This window comes from Parasteatoda tepidariorum, chromosome 2 (assembly GCF_982258835.1).
Source record: "Parasteatoda tepidariorum strain Cologne lab strain chromosome 2, Ptep-v5.0, whole genome shotgun sequence".
In the NCBI taxonomy this organism is placed as follows: domain Eukaryota; kingdom Metazoa; phylum Arthropoda; class Arachnida; order Araneae; family Theridiidae; genus Parasteatoda; species Parasteatoda tepidariorum.
This window is the reverse complement of record NC_141756.1, coordinates 49,890,280-49,914,649: the sequence shown is the minus strand read 5'-3', so window position 1 is coordinate 49,914,649 and position 24,370 is coordinate 49,890,280. Positions and strand designations below refer to the sequence as shown.

Here is a 24,370-nt window from a genome sequence, read left to right as displayed (position 1 = left end):
CTATAATATTGAAAACTAGAATTTCTGACAAACAGTTACCATATGAGTGGAAAAATTACCAAATGAATGGTTTAAATACTGTATGTTTAAGTTTGAATTGCATGAATTAAGTTTTTTTTTTTTTTTTTTTTTGATATGATGATTCAGTACGATAATTTTACCAGAATTTTTTTATCCGTGTGAAATTTCGGGAAAATTTTAGATTTTAAGCTACAAAATGTTTAAAATTTAAAGTTTTATTCCTTATTTAGCTGGATACTAAGCTTTAGATTTTAAGCAACACACGTTTCGTGAGAAAAACGTAAATACTAAATGTGGATGATATTAATTTTCAAACTAAAAAGCATGTTTAAGTTTTGTCAAAATTATATTTCTTTATCATTATTAAAGGCAAATTACAATTGAAATGATTAGAAGAAATATATATGAACAATTATATGTGAAGGGATAATCAAAAACTATTTTCGCAAATTCGTTTTATTTATTGCGCAAAACTGGCAAAAAAGTTGACTATTGAAGTTTATAGACATCAGAAAAATCTACGACATACTATAGTATAAAGATTCTAATTACCTATAACATCAAAAACCATAAAAATCAAGTGAATAGCTTCAGAAAAAAAAAGTTTCAAAATACGTTTATGTGAAAATGCGATTGAAATTTAAAGATGTTTAAGTTTGAAGAGAATTTGTGGCATATTATGGAAGGCACCATTATTATGGTTTAAAATTGCGGGCAAAATTATAAACACCCCCTCCCCCCACGAATTATTTTTAATCAAATAATCGGATCTTCACATTCTAGAACTCAACTCAATTCCTCAAACAGCTGTAAAAGTTTAGATAACTTACAATTCAAAATTGTTTCAAATAAAATTATTAAAAATAATAATTATTTACTAAAATTTATATTTTGCATTAAATTATCTTTGAATGAACAAATTTTATAATTGCGTGCAAAAAATTTTCAATTCTCTTAAAAAAGTTCTTGAGACATGATGAAATACACGAAATGTGAAATTAACATTAAGAAGTTTCAACTTTGGAGAGCTCTCCAGACCAAACTATTGGGACCAGATTACAGCTACTATACTTTGGGGGTCAAAAATTTAAATCCACCGAAAAAAAAGGTATGCTTATTTACAGAAAAAACAGTTTTGTGTTTAATTTCGTAAATTAAAATATCGTTTGCACTAATTAGTTAACATATTTGAGGTCACCCCTTGAACCATTACTATTGAGTGAAGATCCGATCATTAGATCAAAAGTTATTTAGGGTGGTTCATTTATTTTTTGCGCTTTGTACAGCCCTCTTTTCCTCACTGTAACTCATCCAAAAAGTTGAATTTTGGAAACACCGTTTCAAGACATTATTTAACACATTAATTCCCAGAAAATCAAGGGAGGAAAATTTAATCTATTTTATCTTCTTTTTATATAAATAAATTATATACTGTTTTGTGCGTGAAATATCTTTAATATGAAAAAATTTCCTTTCTATTGCAAACTCTTTATCATCTAAATAAATTTGATTAAATACCTGCCCATTTAGATGTCACTACTATTAAAAGATTTATAATAAATAAAACTCCTGAGTTGAAACTTAAAATTATGCAGCGGGGCTAATACTATTTATATTTATAACCATTAATTCTTTTTGATGTAAAGTATGATATAAAACTCCTACAAACAAAGTATTACTATGTCGGAATTACTAATTGTGACTTGTGGTATATACCTATACTGGTGAGATTTGGGTCATTTGTTTTCGAGAATGTTTAAGAAAATTGTAATCTTTATTGCATTTTTTAATAGCTAAAGAATTATTAATTAATTATTAATTCAAGTTCAAAGTCAATGCTTAAATAAACTTTTTTTTCGACTATTTTAATTACGGATTTTTTTTTAAAAAAAACATAGATATAGAAAATAGAATAAACAAACTAATTCGAATCATGCGTGGGTTTTATGATCATTTACTTCAGATGTCGCCTGGTTAAAAGTGTCAACATTGATTGAGAAAGCGTATAATTTGAGACATGTGCGTTGGCGTTAAGACATTTAATATCAAATGTCATTTAAAACTGCAAAAAAAAAAAACAAAAAAAAAAAAACAAAAAAAAAAAAAAAAAAAAAAACTCATCATAAATATTAAAACTTTAAAAGCGCTTCTTATGGTAAACACGTGTTAAAATCCATTAATAATACTATTTTTGAAAACAAAAATTTCGAGCATTTTAAACTTTCTCTAATAAAGAAATCATCAATTATGAGTACACTATTTAAAGACAAAAAATGGCATAAAATTATTAAAAGTAATAACCTGTTCTTATTTTAAAACTCATTTTATAACTTAACACATCATCAAAATCCACTCAATTTATGAAGAAAAAAAAGCAAACAATTATTAAGACACTCATAAATATCTAAACACTATTTAATCATCAACAATGGAATAAAAAAATATTATTTTGATACAGTGATCATTATTTTTAGCAGCGCCTTCTTAAAAAAATGATCAAATGATCTTATAGCAATTACCCTTTAAATCATAACACCACTTAACTAATATAGTGGGACGGAAAAAAGATTTAAAAGGTTTTATTTAAATAATTTCTCGATGCAAAAATATTCTTTTACAATAAAATATTTCAAATAAGTTGCAAAATATCCGAAAAAAAGGGAAAAAATAAATAAAAATCCGGAAAATAAAAGATATAATCTTTTCATCAGCTCACACAATTATATCTATTGTATTGATATATTGATATATTTTGCTTTGGCTATATTGATACAATATTAGAAAGCACTCCTTTTTGCGGATATAATCATGTGAGCTGATGAAAAGATTATATCTTTTATTTTCCGAATTTTTAAAATTTATTGTTTTTTTGAAATTATGAGCAAATAATTCTTACGAATTTCGACTACCGTTGTTTCGAGGGCATGCCGAAGTTGCATCTTGATATTTTCCCCAGATTTTTTACGTAAATGCTAACTCTAGAAAAATTGCTTGATTTGAAACTCACTATGTTACAAGACAAAATTAAATATCAAAACTAAAACCTAAATCGATCCTATATATTTGGTCCCCAATGGCGAGTGTTAATTTCGCGTCTTGCAACATTATAATTAAAAATAAAAATATGTGTAAAAATAATATAATAAAAATCACAGTAATAATTATACAATAAAATAAATTCCTAAAAAAAAATATTAAAATTTTGAAAAAATGAATTTGAAATCATAAAATTTCTTTATTTATTTTAATGTGTAAAGTATGTTTTAAAATATATTGGTAATTAAAAAATAAAATTTAGAATGCAACTTAAAAAAAAAATAACTAACAAATTTTGATATTAAAAATATTTACAATTGAACTAAAAATTAAACTATTTTTAAGTATCACAAAACTATTTTTAAATATTACTATGCACTTTCTGTGATGGACAAAAGAGAAAGGAGATCTGATGACTTGAAATTAAACTATTTGTAAATATTAGAAAAGGAACACTTCAATAAAATTCAGATCATTTTTGATTTCGAAAAACTCATTGTCCCGCCACAATTCATTCAACTAAACTAACACAATTTAGTCAATTATTTTAATTTCCGCCATAATCTCCAAGATTCGTACCAATCTACGTTTTTATTATGCAAAAAGATAATTACTATGCACGTTCTTTGATGGCCAAAAGAGAAAGAAGATCCGATGATTTCCTTCCTTTTGCAAATGAGAAATGAAATTAATTGAGGAAATGCAGAGTGATGAATCCACAAGTTCAGCCATCTGTTTCATTGCACCCCACCATCGAAATTGAGCGACAAATTTGCTGCTCCTCAATATCTGTATATCCGGCTTATAGATATATTGCGCACAATTTCAACGCCATTTTAGCAGACAGTTTGTTGAACTTGACACTATGGTCAGTGAATAGGAAAATATAAAAGTAATTAATTCAAGAGGATAAAAAAATAAGCCTTGAGTTTGAAAGAAAATCACGTAAGTGATGACAAAATATTTAAAATATTATTTTATACACAAGTTTATAAATTATTTACTTAGTTTATAAATTAAATGCAATTAATTTATAAACTATCAAAATGTATAAATTAATTTATAAATTGCACCTAATTAAAGACTATTTTATCAAATAGTTTGTTGAACTTGACACTATGGATTAAAGAATATAAAATAATAAAAAATAAAGAATTAAATATTGTATAGAATAATAAAGTAATAAAGAATAGAATAATAAAGTAGAAATAGAAAAATAAAATAATAAAGTAATTATTTCAAGATGATGAAAAATAAGCATAGACATAAGAAAACAAGCAAGTGGGGATAAAATATTTGTTAAAATATTATTTTAAAGACAGGTTTATAAATGACATTTGCTTAGTAGTTTATGGAATTTATAAGCAAGTGTCTTTATACAACTATGCCTTTTATACAACTATACATAATGAATAATCATTCCGATTTTCTTTTTTTTTCCTCCAATTCTTCTGACAAAGATAACTGATAGTTATACGAATTTAACAGTTGAATAAACATTTTTATATCATAAATCTTTATAGATTTTAAATTAAAGAGCTGAATTTTTCAAACTAAATTAATCAATCTGAAAACGACCATTTGAACTGTATATATACAAACACAAAATGATGCAAACGATATTTTAGGGAAAAAAATCATATGATTTGTCTTCTTACATGAGTATGGTTGACATAAGCGTCTATTTGATAATTAGACACTAAAAAGCAACAGGGCTGATAAAAAATTTTTACTTTTGTAAAACTTTTAAATTAATGTTAAATTAATGTTTAAATTTTAAGTATTAAAAGCAATTAGGTAAATTTTTAAAGTTGAATTAAAATCTAAGTTACCTCTTTTCCTTGAAATAAATGACTAACATTGAATTTTCTTTATATTAAAATTATAAATTAGTTTTTTCGTATCACAAGGTAATTTCAATCTAATTTATACGTAACACTTTATTTAGAATCAAAATTATGTGTAGTTTTTAGTGCAAATTAAATTAGCGGTACTTTTTTAGTGTTGTTACAAATTTGCATCATGTTATGATTAAAAACAATACCAATAAAAAAGACTAGAAAACAGTTGCATGAACACGTAAATTACAGTAGCACAATACAAAATGACTCATTTTTGAAGTAAAAAGTGATAAATAAAAAGTAAAGGAACAGAAAGTAAAATATTTTATTCATACTAAAAATGAAAGGAAAAATATAATAATGATTTATTACTTTATTAGTGATACCTAAAACATTTCCATTCAAAGAATAAAGTTTTTAGAATACAATTGAAAATCAAATTGTTTACGAATATAACAAAGGAGACAGTCTGTACTAAGGACATACATCATGGACATGCATCACTTATAGAGCCTTACTTTCATTCAAAACAAATAAAATGCTGTCTTGGTCGTACGATTGCATGTAAAAGATTTATGTCTGTTATCTCCTTTTTTAACTCTACTAATCCTTTTTTAAACTCGATTTAATTTTTTAAATTAAAAATCCATAAGAAATATCAAAAATTAGCACTAAAATTTCAGTTGAGAATGAAAACCTATCAAATAAATATGATATTGGCTTGGCAAACTAATCTTAATATAAACTAATAAAATCCCACATATTTACAGATGTCTAAGGTTAAATTAATTAATGACTTTTTCTAAAATAGTTTTATGGCCGTTTTTTATAAATATATTTTAACCAGATAATTGGTAATGTAATATTTCGTTGAATATTACCGTGCATTGTGATAAATACAAACTGTTACGAGCAAGAGTTTTATCAGAATATAGAAAAAGTGAAGTCAATTGTATGAGTAAATAAATACCATTAAATAATTGATGCCATCTCTGGGTGCGAGCTGTTAATTTTTTTAATTCTTTATTAAATATCATAAGCAGTATATGTAATGCGCAAAAAAAAAAGAAAAAAAAACTTACTGATTAACTTTTGATTTAATGATCGGATTTTCACATTCTAGAACTCAATCTTAATAGTTCGTAGGAGTGATCTTAAATATGATAATTAATAAGTGAAGGGGATATTTTAAGTCATGAAATCAAGTACAAAAATAGATTTTTACAGAATAAACAAACCTTCTTTTGACGGACTCAGATTTCTGACCCCCAATATGTAGGGGTAACCCCAATATGGGAAATATAGTCCCAATAGTTTGGTCAGGAGAGCTGTCCGAAGTTTGGATCCCTTAATGTTAATTTTACCTTATGCGCATTTCGCTATAACTCGAATTTTAAATATCAGACTATTTTGAAAATCAATTTCTCAGGAACTATTCGACCGATTTCGTTCAAGTTTTGCTTTTCGCCATAGATAATTAAATTCTTTAAAATGATCCAAAAAATTGTATATCTGTTGTATTTTTTACCATTTTTAAATAAAATAATAAAAATTAATAACAATACCACAAATATACTAATGAATTCGTGCAGACGATATATTAAGATAAGAAATCATACTTAAAAATTATTATTTACATCGAAATTATAATTTACAGTGATAAATGGTAATTTATATCAAAATTTATAAACTGATATTATCAGGTCATTATATAGTATTTGTGACATTTAATTTCATGATAATCAATTCAATTAAACTAGTAGAGATTTCTATAACCTTTGTAAACTTGTTCACGGAAGATAAAAGGAATAACACGGAAATTCTTCACCATACGCGCTTCATAATAGCATTTCCTTGTTATTGTTCTCTCATTTTTGGATGTCCTGTGTTTCCGTTTTTTAAAGTGTGGTGAAACCGAGAACTCTTTTGTATTTATGATTAATGGCTACTTTAGTATTGTCAAGATTCCTTGAAACTGAGAAGAAATGTGAACTCGGTTCTGAAAAAAAACTGTTAGGCAATTCCATTCATTATTATCTCTTAAAATATTAAATTGCAATAAAAACTTTCAAGCGTATATTTTTTTGCATAAACGTCTTTAAGTTTGAGAACATTGTAGCGTCATTGAGTTTTTATTATTATTATCATTGTTATTGATATTATTATTGTTCACCTATAATTTTTACTTTATTTTATGACCGGCGTTGAACAGCTGACTCAATTCTGAGTTTAAGACTATTTGATGCTCAAATCCATAACTTTAAAATTTTGAACCCAACGCAGAAGACAAGGGAATTCCTGGATCAAGCATTGGGAGAAAACTCTTGGACTTTTCGATGGAACTAATACGCATTTGCGTTACATAAAAAGAAAAACCATAAAAGCCTCCAACGGTAAAAATATTTACAAGCATTTTTATATTAATTATATATTTTTCATTTCAAACAATCAAAATTTACCAAAAAATTTGTTCAATTGCAAAAAAAGTATATCATTAAAGGATTAAAATTAATTTTTATATTCAAAGCCATTAAATGCCTTTTACCCATGGCTATGTTAGTTTTGCTTTCAATAGACTTAACTTAAATTTTGGAATTCATCAATTAAAATTACATAATTCAAGAGATTGAAAAAATATCCATATCCTACAACTAATACAATTTCGATCATTGCTCAATTAAAATTTAACTGTAAAATCTATTTTGACGTTAAGTTTTGCGAAATTAAATAAAAAATTTGATTAACCGTAATTTGTACAGTAATATTTATTGTAAAGTTTCCGAATAACTGTAATTAAATAAATATTACTGCAAAAAGTACGGTATAAAATTTCACAGTAAAAATTCATTTTATGATAAAATGGATCTTACGGGTATCAATACTTTTTACGGTAATTTTATCCGAGATTTTATACAGTGAAGAGTTATGTTTAAATATGAAGGAAAAAAATAATATTAAGCGGTTCTGCCGACTTAAATTAGCATTATATCTTCCAAATTGCAATTATCCCTCTCCTAATAAAGGGTAAAAAATTAAAATTCGTTAAAAAAATATAGGCGAGGAGATAAAATAAATTAAATAATGAAAAAACCTGACTCAACTCAAACAACAAACATTATTTTTCAGGAGTTGCATGAAAACTATTTCTTAAACCATAAAATGAAATTCTGAAACTTTCAAGTACGATTACCAAGTTTGCTACTTTGTTAAATGATTGGAAGAAATTTTTTCCTGAAAAAAAAAGGCCTTTAGAAGTATTTCTCCAAGCCAAGAACTATAACCATATTTATTTCACGTTAAAAATTCATTTCTTTTTTTTCTCTCAAAACTAAATAATAAAAAAAATGCAACATCGCTTACAAAACGTTCATACAGAGGGGGGAGGGGACATATGCGCATCGTTATTCATCTTTAATACTTTTCTTGATCTTCAATCGATTCTGAGAAGTTGGAAAAGGAAAAACGTGATTCTGAAGAAAAGAAACAGTAATCATTGTATTGACTTTTCCATAAGAATTTTGACGAGGCAAACAACGTCAATTCTTGTGTTAGGGTGAATAAAAAATTCAAGATTTTTCTTCGTTTCCGACACCGTAATAGGAGCTCGTAAAAAATGTATAACAACAGACTTTTCTGGGTAAGATCGTAATTCTTTCTTTTATCTAAACGGGAGAGGGAGAATCTAAAATCGATAAAGATGGAAGATTCGAAATGAATTATTTTTGTTTTTTGTGAAGGCCATTAGTTTGTATGCCTTAATCATTTGTGTCATAGAAGGAATTTCCTTGGATTTGGGATAAACTAGAATATAAATTTGATACAATTTACTGAAAAGACACAACGATATTTATGTTGATTTGAGGCTGTAATCATCTAATGAGAAAACTTTGAATTTTTATTTTTGTTAAAAGGAAATGTTAAAAAAAGTTTTTATTTTTTACACTTTTCATAAACTATTGTTGTAGAAATTCCTAGCAACAATTTTACTTTGGCTCCAGTTGGGTTCCAAAATTGGTTCGATATGGGCCTTATAAGAATATTTACCAAGGGACCAATATTGAGATGTCTGAATTTTTTAATATTGGTCCTAGAATGGCCTATAAAGGGCCCACATTGGCCAATATTGCACCTACATTTACTAAATAATAGATATAAAATATCGGGTGAATCTGACAATTCTATATAGGACCGATATTGGATGTAAAGTGGCTGTAAAATATCGGGTGAATCACAAAATTCTATATAAGGCCAAGATCAGAAAAATAAAGGCCCTCTGAACGCTTACTGAGCCAAGGTTTAAGAAAATTGGCCTAATGAGGGCCCAAGTTATTTAGCTGTTAGTGAATATTGGTTACTGTCCTCGAAAACTGCCTACTTCTTTTATTAATTTTCAGTTGAATTCCCTGTCTAAATTAATGCATTTAATTCTTTATTTTAATATTAATCCTAATAAAATGATTAAATAATTAAAGAGCTTAGTTTTCGCAGCAAAACTAGATAGCACTCAAAAGAAATGAGCTGCAAAAACTCGGTTGGTGGGACTCTCTCGGAGGTGACAAAAAAATTTGAAAATTACATGATAGAAAACCAATACCAAAGAAAGGGTCGGAATTGAAACTCTGAAGAAGGCCAGGGCTCGTAATGGGGTGCCGTTTCCAGTGAATTTATTTTGCATATGTCATTGGATGAGAAGATAGATATGTCATTGGATCAATCTTTGAATGTATTTAAAATGGTAGGAGGTTCTAAGTGCTACAAACAGTCAACAAGTAAACTTCGAAAGTTTCTTTTTTTCCTTTCGTGGTAAAATGGTAAGAGTCGGAACATAACAGCACGAACAGTATGAATAAGAGTAGCTTGCCGACAAGAAATAAAGGCAAAGATATAATAGTTACTTCTTATTGTTAACGCGTAAAGCTTTCAGCTGATTTCTCAAAATGCAAGCTTACATCTTCTCAACTCTTCAATTATTAAAATGTGTATGTTTTTAATTTTATGAATCATTTCTTAATGAAGTTACAAATTTTCATGCTACTGAAAACAAAAATAAAGAAAGTAAAATGAAATGAAAAATAGTGGCGTCTACTTTACACCAAGTAGTATAAAAGAACATTCTTAGTGTAATGAAACACTTAGAGTAGCATCACTTTGGTATTAAGAAGTTGACACAATTTTGGTGTTAAGATGCACGAAAATGCTTTACCGTGTATTAATTAATTTTAATTAATTTCATATTAGAAAACAAAAAGAATTTGGAAAAAAAATATAGTTGCGTTATTTTAAATTTAATTATTTTTTTAGTTCTTAGTCACATTGACAATGCACACTAATTAAACGTGTTAAATATACTAAAACAAAAAATTTTGAAATCAATTTGATACTTATTATAGATAAAAAAAAATAACTATTACTTTATAAATGATAAGAAAGTAATAAAAATTACAGTAAGTGTAATATTAAGGCATTAAAATGATAAACTTGTCAATCAAGGATAAAAATGTGAGACCAACAGGATGGAGAAAAAACACCTGGTCTAAGATTTTGCAATATAAAAAGGAAATGAATCATTAGTAGATAAAAAAAAGTACACTGGCAATAAAAAATAATTAATAAATGAAAATAAAAACAGTCTCTTCTTCCTTTAACGCGTGAGAATCGTAAGAACTTTTTTTTCAGTTCATCCCGACATGATTAAGTTGTTCTAAAACCAGCTTTTAGTGAGATTTTAAAAAAGAAATTTAGTCATTGAATTGTACTATTATTAGTAGTATTCAATTATAATAAATCAATAATGTTTACTACAACTATTGGTGTTTACTATAAGTTTTTACTAATAAGATTTACTATAGAAATAAGAGAATTTTTTTCATAATTATTGATATTTATTACAGACACATAATTATGGTGAATTATTATCGATACCTATAAATATATCTTTATCGATGGACAAAATTTGATTCATGGTTTAATTTGAAACATTATTGACTGATTTGAAGGGGAAAAAATTGTAATAAACGTTCTCCTCGTTTAAGTTACACTGCATAGTTTTATTTTCAAAATAAATCAGATTTATTAATTTATGATTAAATTATTTTCAAATAAAAAATTAGTAATTTTGATGAATTTAATTTTTTTTTTAATTTATAAAATACATAATTTTCGCATTTAAATGTTGAATAATTACATATTTTCAGTTCAACAGTGAGTTTTAATTTCCGAATATTTGAAAAGCAATTTTTAGTTTTTTTTTAATTCTAAAATTGCTTATAAACCAGTATTTTTATAATTTAATGTATAAATTAGAAATGTGCCAATTGTGAATTAAATAATTGCATATTACCCGTTTAATATCCGGAACCAGAAAAAAAATTTCACTACCAGATACCGGATACTTGTTTTTGGACTCGAGAACCGTTACCGGGTACCCAGACAATTTCACTGGGTATTTCGTGCAGGGTAGTACTCATTTATGCTCAAAACTACCACATTTGAACTAACAGTAACCTGAAAATTATTCATTGAAATAGTTGTAGTTTAGGAAATCAGTGCAATCCACTAGTTTCCTAAAAATCAAGCTGAAATAACTAGTTTAGATACGACAAATTTTATTTTTGAGCAGAATTTAAATTAATGTGGATTGCCTTTGGGACAGAGAAATATGTTCGGAAAAGAGAAATACCTTATGAAGATAAAAAGCTTATTAAGATAAAAAGCATATTTTAATCTATGTATGCACACAAGAAATTTTTTTAAAATGATATTTTGAAAATATGTTTGTTCGATAGAATGCTATATAATTTTTATATTTTTTTGCATAAATGTTGTGATATGTGGCCGCGTAATAATAAATCCTAATTTTACCAGGTATCCGGTACCGGCCGAGTAATAAATAAAGTTTTTGTCTGGTACCTGGACCCGGCAAAATTTCAGGGACCAGTCCACCTCCAGTATAAATAAGCGTAATACGTAGCAATGAAACATAAATTAAATATTTATTTCTTGAGGGAAATGAAAATTTAAAAAGAAAAGCTTTGCTTTAGCTGTATTTGATATAGCTAAAGCAAATGCTTTTTTTTTTTTATTTTTTTTTTTTTAACTTTACTAATTTTGTATCGTAATAATTTCCCCCCCTTTTTATGATATAACATAAATTTGAAAAACTGTTTACATAGAAAAATTTCTACATTAAAAAATTTATTTAAATTGTGTAACAAAAAATACATAAACTATTTTAAATCACCTCAGATAACAATTTTATTTCTTGTATGAAATTTATCTGATCCAGTAAAAAATAAAAAATAATTATAACAGAATAGACAAAATTTTACTCAGTTTCATAATTTATTATACTAACACAACATTTATTATACTATACTTTTATTACAATAACACATTATTTAATTTATTAAAAGTTAAAATTAATATTTTGTTAAGAAATAATTGCACCGGTTCTATTAAATGAATAAAATAAAGAAGCATAAGACATTTTAGATATAACGCCTATTATAAGTACGAAAAATAAAGTAAAGAAAACTTTATTGAATTTTGCATTTTAAAAAAAGATAGTACTTAGATACAATGGGCGTTACAACCTCAATAAAAGAACGCTTAAACTTGTATACTTTGCCACTGAAGAATGCATTTCATTGAATAAAAAAAAAATACTTGTTTTCTTTGAATTTCTAAGAAAACTCGAGTACAAAAACAACACGTATAGAAAGAAAAACTATCTAGACTCATCCCTTTAGGCAAAGAGTGAAAAAAAAGAACAAATATTTTTCTAGAAGAAACTATGGCGATAAAGTGTAGTCTTCTCTCTCTTCGAGAAACTACTTCTCTTACTGTTTGTTGATGGATTTAAAATTGAAGAAAAAGTTCTCCGGAAATTAACGGTGAGCTAGCGATACCTTCTGGTGTAATAGTATTATCTAACTTTAAAAGAAGCAGAATATTTTAAACTTTTTACAAACAGGATAACAGATAAAGAAATGCAGCTGATGAACTTTTATTTGATTTTTTTTGTTGTTTGATATATAAGAAAGAGTTTAGAAACGACTGCCTTATAAGTGGGCTGTTATACAAAAATAATAAACCTAATAAAAAAAAAATTTATGCTTTCTTTTTAATATTTATGACATTAAATTACACGCAAAATAACCAAATAAATAAAATTTACTTTATGAAATATTTTTAAGATAAAAAACATTTAAAAAGCTAAAATGTTTTTTAAATAAATATTGCTAATACTTATTTAAAAAACATTTAATAATAAGTATAACATAAATAAGTATTGTACACAGGCTCTTTTACCAATAGAGGCAATCACTTAAATAAATTTTAAAATTTTTGAAAGATCATACGATTAATAAAAACGTTACATTTTAAATTAATGATGAAAATTAAAGTTATGTCCTTAAAATATAAGCATTAAATATTAACCCAAATAATAAAAATAATAATAATATATGTATACTGTGATGCTACTTACCACACATTCTTATTTTTAAAATTTTAAACATTCTATAAAGTTTTATTGGAAAATCTGAATGTATTTTAACTATGTTAAATATATATATATCATAAATATTTATTTTTATATCTAATGAATATTCTAATTCCTTCGAATGATTTTATTTCTTAAAATGCAAGATAATTTAATAAAATCGTTTTAATAATACAGTTTTCAATTTATATAAATATTTTTAGAGGGAACTTAAAATACCAAGTGAAAAAATTTGAAATTCCCCTTTGAAATATTTTGAATTGAACTGTTAATGGGATACTTGTTTAAATAAACATAGAAATGCAATTTTTAAATGCTTATGTACTATTGCTTTCCAAGAAAAATATTTATAAAAAATAAATAAAAGGTAAAATATTTAAGGGTAAGGCGTAATGTCTCTTAAACTGGTTTGCATAAAATAGACCATTTCCGACTGATGATTCTATATTTTTTAATTATTTAAATAATGTTGTAAATGGATATGGATGATCAGAAGTTTTTAGTACTTTATTCTAACTTGTTTAAGAGGCATTGTGGTTGCTATAATCAAACGCATAAATAGGAATAATGTGCTATTAAGTACAAGTATTTCATTTTTCAGTTTATTTACGTTTTTTTCCATTAGCAGTGAAAATTAATCTGCATGTAGACAGTACGCATTTATTGTAATTATTTCATAATGCATTTTTACATTTAAAAAATGCACTGATATTTGATATTAATGCAATGATATTTATAATCACGAACCAGACAAACACATACATTACATTTTATTGCAATAAATTTAAAAAAAAGAAAGATTTTTTTTTCAATTAACTAAACCACTCTTCAATAATTTTTATAATTGACAATTAAAATTTATCTATTTCCTTTATTGGTGGTTTCCTGATTGTATTAAAAGATTTATACATGTAATAATTGGATTGAAATTATCTGTAAACGAAACAAAATTATAAACAATTATTTTTATTTCCCTGTTAACATATCACGAAGCACTCATGTTATCTCGGAAAATAGGAGCTCATAGCTACACTTGTTCTTTAATGAGTCATGGTACTATTTCTTTTTATGACTTATCAGCTTTCAATCGATAAAATCAAATTGTTTTGCTAATGGTACTTACATAAGGTTAGTAGTACTTATCACAATTATCCGCTGTAAATTGACGTTCGACGAATTGAGTGAATCTTGTCAATTTGAATTGATATAATTTACGACATATTATCCGCATTAAATATTTTTTTTGTAAGGTTTTTAGAATTGTGTTTTAAAAATTGTGTTTTAAAAATTAGTCAGAGTAGAATATAATTAACAGGCAAATCTTTAAAGTCCACTTGTTTGAAAACTATATGGAGACTAAATAAACTATAGGTAAAAATAGTTATGCTAGACAGATTCAACCGCTAATTGATTTGACCACCCCTAAAATAAAATTTAAATGGACTGTAGAACATTAGAATGTTTTAACTTACTACAAAAATATTTTTTAAATAAACCATTCATAAGACTTCCACAGTGGGATAATGACTTCATTTTAAACACTGATGGCCAAATCTTAATATTTCTGACGCTTTTTTTTACAGGAATCTGAAGGTAAATTGTCTCCAGTATGATTTTCTAAAACCCTTAAAAATTCAGAAAGAAAATATCCTACGATTAAAATTGAACTGATACCAATTGTAAAATCTATTTTGGTTTTTAGTAGATATTAGACATACTAGATAATCGATATACTTCATAATAAATATTTTATTATTTTATCTGATAGCAAAATTCTAAAACAATATAAGAAAACTTTTCCATGGATTTGCCAACGAGAGGATTAATTCAACTTAGCGAATGTCCAAAATATTTCTGCCCATGTTCCTTTTATTAATATTATTTTTTAATAAATATCGAAATAATATGAAGGTTTTACGTTAGCTCTTACATTTTCTCTTCATTTTAAAAAGGAACCTTGAAATGGTTACCATACTTTGAGAAATGCTTTCATTATTAATATCAACAGTTTTTTTATTATTATTATTATTATTGCTTCAAATTGTCTATTCTTGAAAAAGTGACCACTATTAAAATTGCTACATCAAACCACAGAATAGCAAAATTTCTTAATTCTGTCCTATACTAATTACCAAACTTTATTCCTCATTTGTACTGAAAAAATGAGTCATATAGGTAAATACAGTTAGAGCGTTATTATGTTTCGATAAAAATTGAAACAGAAAAAATAAAAACGGAAATAGCATATACTCATTCTTGAGCAAAATTCAGTCTCAAAAAGATGAGGGAGAAATATAAGAGAAAGAAAGACATGCTTGTTGATCACCAACAAGTTTGGAAACAAGGACATCTACGGGTTCATAGTAGGATGCTCTAACTACCATGGTTATACAACCCAGTCAGAGAGAGTTCGGTAGCTTTATATAGTTCCCACCGCAATGAAACCTCATAACATACATTTCATGACATTGAATTTCCTATTACAAAGATACAAAGAGTTGCAATTTGAAAAATATAATGCAAATAGCTTAGACAGGAGATAGATAATTTTAGTTTCACTTTTGGTTTTTTCACTGTATCTTAAAAACTTCTAAACGAATGAAACGCATAAAGTTTCTGAACTCTTCCTGAGCTAGGCTGCACAACTGTAGTGGTTACAGCATCCTACCATGAACCCAAAGGTACTTGGTTCGAATCCTGCTGGCGGCCAACAATTATCTCTCACACATTTTTCCGTCCACATAGCTTTTGGGACTATGCATTTTACTCAAAAATGAGTATTCGCCTGCTTCAGTTTTGAATACATGGAGTTTTCGAATTCGACTATTATTTGTTTGGAAGCTATTCTGACACATTTTTGCTCAATTTTGAGAAACCCCTTTTTTTTGCAGTGTATCTATATAGATGTTAATTTTCATAAAATTGTGCCACTAACATTGAGCCTAACTTGAGACTGGAGTATTATTTGTACCTAATGGGTAAAAATAATGTTATTAACCATATTGTTTGCACTAGTTGCATTTAAATAGAAGGCTTAGTGGCATCATGACAAATTACAATGAAATCAATTCTTCATACTTTTCCTACTATCGTCTCTCCTGTCATTGATTAAAATATTACATTACTACATTCTTTCTATCTCACAACTTATCACCAATCTATATAGGTATTTAATTTCATTCACTTGAGCCACTAACATCGAGGTGTATTGCCTGGGGTATCATTTGTACCTGATGGCACGTATTCTGTGACTATTACCATATTTTCTCCATTAAACAGGTTAAGTAGATCAGTTACTCATCTGTGGTTATTGAATAACCAAGGGCACAGCTTGTTTCCGACAACATTTTCCGCCTTAGATTCCATCTTAATTACTTTTAATTTGATACCTATTTCTGAAACAACATCTTGGACGCATAGAAAATAAACAAGGCTTTTTACTTGAGTACGCGTGTATTGATGGGGATCTAATGACCTTTGATGAAGCATTTCAATTTGGAATGTCAGGCATTGTTTTGTTTTACTTTGTAGCAAACAATGCTACTTTTGCACGAAAACAGGAAATAATGATAAATGTGCATGTTTAAGTTTGGTATGCATAAATATAATGTACGCACTGAATATGAATGATGTTTTGGGAGATAGGTTTAAACATCAGATTTAAAGGTGAGTAAATAGAGATAAATACTAATCTGAATAATTTAGCGTTGTATATTATTTACTCATGCAAAACATTAGTTACATTCAGTGTGCAGGTGTTTGTGCAATATCTAAGGAAACTTTTAATAAACTGGGAAATGTAAATTAGTTTTTTTTTTCCTTTGAATTTAATTTGGTTTAACGTATTTTTATTATAAATTATAGTGTTAAGTGCATAAGCACAAAATTAAGTTTATTTTCAAAAAATACTTCATTAATAATTATTTAACCAAAACTTCCTTATTATCGTTACAGTTTTATGCACTGAAAATAAAGTATGATCAAAACTATCAGTATATTTTAAAATTTATCGTGTTTCTGGCTCTATGGGAACACCAAAAAGCTCTGTAATTTTTGCGAAATCGCTTTGATATTTAGTTTTGTAAAATCAACAATAAAAGATAATTTTATACTTAATGATAAAATTTGGTAAATGTAGTAAAGTTTGCTAATTTTATCATGATACATTAGTCTAAAGTCCTTAGAGCAGTGTTTCCCAAAGTGTGGTACGCGTACCCCCAGGGGTACGGGAACAGTTTAGCTGGGGTACGCGTTCTTATGCGAAATATCTTGCAACAAACGAAAATTTTAAATTTTTTTATTTAAAAACAAAACTAGCCATGAAAATTTACTATTAGGTATTTTTCTATTGGCTATTTTTTGCAGAGTTAACACGTAATAATTAGTGGTGATAACAGCCCGTTGTGATTTTTAACTTTTGTGCAATTTTTTATAGTAAAAAATACATTCATTTTTTTAATTAGTGGTACACAGCGTAACGAAAAATTTAGAAAGGGTACACAAAAATCATAAGTTTGGGAAACACTGCCTTAGAGCATATCATTAAAACCATTTACTATTCATTTTTCGGATTTATGTGGTAACTATGTGGTAATAAAAATACCCAGAAAACCGTTACCATATGAATGAACAAATTACAAAATAAATGGTTTAAATATCGTATATTTTGTTTTAATTAGCCAGAATTTAATTTTTTTTTCTGGTAAAATTACCGCACTGTATATAAATGTCATTACTTAGCAGTGAGGTAAATTTAACAGAATTTTTTTCTCCAATCTTTTTTCTCCTTAGTTAAAAATCGAAAAAAAAAATTTTTTTTATTATTATTATTTTAATTTACTTAAACTAAGAAAAATATGCCCAATAATACTTTTTCGAATAACGGAATATTGTCCAATAAATGCATGATTATTAACATATAAAATATATTAAAATTAGTTAAGATGATAATTAGTTAAGTTAGATTAGTCATGACAATTTTAATAATAAGCTTTTTAGTGAACTTTAACTTAATCATTAAAAAAACATACTGAAAAAAAAACATTAGTTTTTACCATATTTACATAATTAGGCTTTGTTAAAGAAATTTTGTTTTAAAACATTTTTCTTTTTTTTTCTTTTAACATGTTAGAAATATGACTCAATTTTGACAGAATTTGAAACATACAATAATAACACAAACTTTTTCATAAAATTAGTTTGATTTAGTTTAAATTATTTCATTATTTTATCTTAAATAATGCGTTACACAAATAAAGTAAGGTATTATAAAATAATAAAGTTGCGCTATGTACAACTGCAAAATGCGTTTCATTTAATTATTATGAATTAATTAATTTCTTCACATCAGATAAAAATAATAGATTTTAACGTGATCTTAAAAAAGTAGTAACAGCAAAATATAAAAGTTTACAAGTTGCAAAGGAAAAATAAAAACTATTTGCTAAAAAATAAATCGCAACTTAATATCCTTCAAGGAGTTTTTAATAAATTTAAAAACTAAATTTACTGATGTTTGTGTTTACATTAGCTGTACTCAGAATTACAAAAAACTTAAAATCTTTTTGGGGATAAAAAAGGATTGTTAAATCGAAAAAAATAAATAACATAATAATAAAAAATAAAATAATAATAAAAAAATAAAAATAATAATAATAAAAAAAAAAAATTTTATTATTATTATTTTAATTTACTTAAACTAAGAAAAATATGCCCAATAATACTTTTTCGAATAACGGAATATTGTCCAATAAATGCATGATTATTAACATATAAAATATATTAAAATTAGTTAAGATGATAATTAGTTAAGTTAGATTAGTCATGACAATTTTAATAATAAGCTTTTTAGTGAACTTTAACTTAATCATTAAAAAAACATACTGAAAAAAAAACATTAGTTTTTACCATATTTACATAATTAGGCTTTGTTAAAGAAATTTTGTTTTAAAACATTTTTCTTTTTTTTTCTTTTAACATGTTAGAAATATGACTCAATTTTGACAGAATTTGAAACATACAATAATAACACAAACTTTTTCATAAAATTAGTTTGATTTAGTTTAAATTATTTCATTATTTTATCTTAAATAATGCGTTACACAAATAAAGTAAGGTATTATAAAATGATAAAGTTGCGCTATGTACAACTGCAAAATGCGTTTCATTTAATTATTATGAATTAATTAATTTCTTCACATCAGATAAAAATAACAGATTTTAACGTGATCTTAAAAAAGTAGTAACAGCAAAATATAAAAGTTTACAAGTTGCAAAGGAAAAATAAAAACTATTTGCTAAAAAATAAATCGCAACTTAATATCCTTCAAGGAGTTTTTAATAAATTTAAAAACTAAATTTACTGATGTTTGTGTTTACATTAGCTGTACTCAGAATTACAAAAAACTTAAAATCTTTTTGGGGATAAAAAAGGATTGTTAAATCGAAAAAAATAAATAACATAATAATAAAAAATAAAATAATAATAAAAAAATAAAAATAATAATAATAAAAAAAAAATTTTTTTTTTATTATTATTTTAATTTACTTAAACTAAGAAAAATATGCCCAATAATACTTTTTCGAATAACGGAATATTGTCCAATAAATGCATGATTATTAACATATAAAATATATTAAAATTAGTTAAGATGATAATTAGTTAAGTTAGATTAGTCATGACAATTTTAATAATAAGCTTTTTAGTGAACTTTAACTTAATCATTAAAAAAGCATACTGAAACTATGTTAAAATAATTAAATTATTATAATTAGTACATCTAATATATTTTTATGTCTATAAATCATAATCACTCAAAATGTTCAGAAATGTGAATTCATTAGCCACCAGAAGAATGTTTAGAAATGTGAATTCATTGTAGAGAGGATAATGATTGCGTTATCATAAATAGTGGAATGTTTTCATAGATTTGTTGACTTTCTGACCTTTTGAATGTGGATTTCGGTTTTTTAACATTATAATTTTGCAAATATTCATCACTAGAATTTAACAAAATAGAATATGTAAAAACTCAAAATAGCTACAAAAAGTAAATGAAAAGCACAAAATGTGATATGACTCGGCATTCAAAAAATGAATATTTACATACTTAGGACGTAACGATATATTTCATAATTATTGAATTTATAAAGCAATGGAAATAACAAGATTACACTAATAATAAGTATAAAAATTATAATGAAATAATATATTATTAATATGCATAGTATGTTCGAAACTGAATGCCAAAATGTGTAGTTTTTACAGTTATAAAGCTAAGAACATTCAGGAGTTTAGATGAATTTTTTTTTTTAACTGCCATAATTTGAATTATTATGTTTTAAATTATTATTTGGCATTAAAAAAACAAAGTCGGGCCTGGATATAAAAATAACCTATACAAAAAGCATTTCGGTTATAATTTAAATAAATACCCAACAAAAAAATGTGTTTATAAAAGACAATAGATCACAGAACACACATAGAGCATACAATATTAATTAAAATCTAAACAAAGAAAATTGCAATAAAAATTATGAGCTTATTTTTATGCAATATAATGTAAAATAACTTTCTCTAAAAACATATATGGAATCGATAATAATAATTTTATTGCTTGTAATATCCAGTAACATTATACTAAATTGTTCGCCATTGGAAATAAAAAGTTGTGTATAATTTATTAAATAATAAAACAACGCCTAAACTTTACAGTTTTATCGTTATTTCCTTTAAGTAAAGAATTCCAAAGAAAAGTATCAATACTGAAAAGAGATCAATAATTTTCTTGATTCCAATCTCCAATTAAAATAGTCTTAAAAGATATGATAGGTTAAAGATAGCATAGCAGATATGTGATAAAACAATTTTTTCAGAATATAATAATCAAAAACATAACGTTTTCATCTTAAGAAATACTTTTAAAAATGTAAAATATCTATCACAAATGCAAGAAACTAGACCAGTTTTGCCCGCACTGCAATGATTACTACAATTTTCGTAACACATACAGTTATTCCGTTAGATTGGGAAAAAAGAATCATTGCGGTGAAGCCAACTTTAAGAAAGAAACCGGTAAATGAAACAATTACATTCAGTAAACGAGAAATAAAATAACGGATTAAAAAATGAGTTAAATGTGACCCATCCCCCCAAGTTTCCACCCCCAGAAAAGACCGAAAATAGACTCAACCTACCTTGCGAGGGGACCTGATCTTTTGGCTCTTTGACTCAAATACCGCTCGACTGTCGCTATATTCCCACTTCTTGCGGCTTCTATAAGTTCTTGTTCTTTCCCCATGTGAGGCCGCAAGTCACGAAAATTGAGTCCAAAATATGTCACATTGTAAACACCAAAAAACTTGATGGGGGATAACCACTGATTTGGCCTCCATTTTGAATCGCCAGCTCTCTATCATCAGGCACCAGCTGGGCATCGAGCCATCATTTCGCGGATAAAATCCTTATTGCGGAATGAATTTCACAGAATCTTCATCAACCCGACGAAAGAATACATCATCGAAAAACACGCTTCAAGAGTTGATTTTCCATAGCGCGAATAGAAACGGTTCTACAATTTTTGAAGCGATAGTAAACAAAGCAAAATACTCGACATGGAACGACTCTCGGCCAAGGGTTGCCTGATGGGAGAAGGAAAAGCGTTTTATCGCCAGAGTCTGGGCGAGTGAACGCCAAATAAAGTGCCAATGAACTGAAGTTGAATCCGCAGCACTTACTTCCCAATCTAATTTTGGCGATTGTAAGTGAAAATTTTTTCAGATGAGTATAGTCAGCTGATGTAATCTCAAAACAAATGTGTGTATGACTAGTGCATTTCATTTTTAGAGGTATTGCACGTATTTCCTCCTTATCTACTTCATCCGGAAGACTGCGTTGGCGTATTTAAATCCAAATATGGAGCATTCCTAAATGCTATAAAAACATTTAAAATTTACTAATTTTATTGGAATTTATTAAGTTAGAATCAAAATTATATTTCAAGATCAAACTTTTTTTTTTTTTTAAATAGATCATTGAAAAATATTCGTAAATATCTTATTTTCATACGTTTATGAGGGCGATAGTCAGAAATAAATTCTCATAAAAAGGTAATTAAGACTTATGTTTATATTCATTTTTTGAAATAAAGAATTCGTGTACTAATTAAAGGCAATAGCTGATAAATATTTTTTTTCTAGCTCAAACTATAAAAATATCTCTATCTGGTTAACTGTACTGGTAATCAGATTTTATTAATTATTGAATTTAATTCTTTTTTTTTTTTTTTACATCCTCGATTATCGAAATTATTGATAAATATGCAAATGGAAAATGGTCTAAACTTATTGTTTAAAGTGTATAACATTTACGTTTTTCATTTTCAAATGATAATTTAATCACTCAAAAATTCATAATTCTAATAACAAATTAATCAGTAATATCTTTAAATCATCTGCTATTGCTATTAGAATAAATAGAAATAATAATTGCTAATTTGTTTAGTTTAGTTTTCATTTCTTATACCTCACATTCTATTAAAATGTTTTCTAAATATGGGTGCAAAAAAAATAGCAGATGGGAGCACACATGAGTTATAAAGTTTCGTTATTTTTGTTAAAAAAGTAAAATTAAAAGATAATAAATTTAATAGTTTTAAAAACATCATTTATTCAGAAAATAATTGTTCGCTCAGCAATTATAAATAAATGAATAGTTCATCAGTCTTAAGAAATACCTACAATTTTGTTCATTAGGATTTAATCATTTTACATTAATTAAATCCTAATTAAAAATTTCATTTCACTTTTTTTTAATTTTAAGCCGCAATTCATTAGTTAAATAGAAACAGATTAAGCTGAAGGTGAAGACTAATTATTTGCCATGCTGAAATTTTAAATTTATTTGCAAAATTAATAAAATCAAGTAATAATCAGTTCGTTAAAACAATGTTACCGAAATCTTTATTTCAAGCCATTTTATAACTAGTTGTATATAAATGGCTATTTAATGCTTAGATCATATTATAACTATTAATAAAATAAATTAATAAAAAATAACAATGATTAATTCAATTAAGCAACATTACAGCAATTTTTATTATAAGCTATTGTGTGACATTAAGGAAAAAAAAAACAGACTACACATAATGAGACTCTTGATTTCACTCAAAAGTATTTTCACTCGAAAATATAAATTTTATTTGACACCAATTCACTAAAATACTCTTTTCACCCACTTAGAAATCTATACGAAAACATTGATGATTATAATAATCATCAATAATGATGATAATAATGATGATCAGTCATGATGATGATAATAATCATCAAAAATGAATTTTTATAATTGGAGAAAAAAGAAGGTTGCGAGGAACTAGGAACTGGGGAAAAGATTCTATTTCACTACTAATCTGTAAAACGGTCTTCTCTGCAAATGCAGTTCAAAGGCAAAAAAACTTACTTAATTGCTATTCTTTTTTAATGCTGTATGGTATGTAGTTCGAAAATTGCTTTAAAATTTTATTTTTGAACTTTTATAATTAACTGGCTTAAACAAAAGTTCTTAATTATTTTTATATAATAAAAAAATATGATAATTTTAACTCTAAATTATCAAATGAAAATTTTATGCATTCACTTTTGGCAGATATAAAACTATAAATAAAACTTGATTTATCCACATTATTTTGTTCTCCACATTTGTGTAAAAATTTCGCGTTTCTTACAAAACGAAAACTTTATATAAATATAATTTCAAATTTAATTAACTCGTTATATTTTTTATTTGATAGAACATGCTTGCATTGATGCTGTATCAATGTTATTTATAGTCTCACTTTCATATATGTAAATTAATCATTCTATTCTATTTTCGTCGTTGAACAGCTTACCCGATTTTGGATTTACTACTACTAATGTTCAACTCCGTAGCCTTGTAATTTTGAACCTAATTCAGAAGACAAGGATACTC

At 26.1% G+C, this 24,370-nt stretch overlaps 1 protein-coding gene across 1 annotated transcript in view; it reads right to left on the bottom strand.

The window, feature by feature from the left end:
• The window catches only part of LOC107436597 (ankyrin repeat and sterile alpha motif domain-containing protein 1B), an 85,857-nt gene extending 63,808 nt beyond the window's left edge, over positions 1-22,049 (bottom strand). The window contains exon 1 of the mRNA XM_087157306.1: positions 21,598-22,049. Coding sequence (XP_087013432.1) covers positions 21,598-21,701 — 104 coding nt within the window. The 5' untranslated portion in view covers positions 21,702-22,049. The remainder of the gene's footprint in view (positions 1-21,597) is intronic.
• Between the last annotated feature and the right edge of the window lie 2,321 nt (positions 22,050-24,370).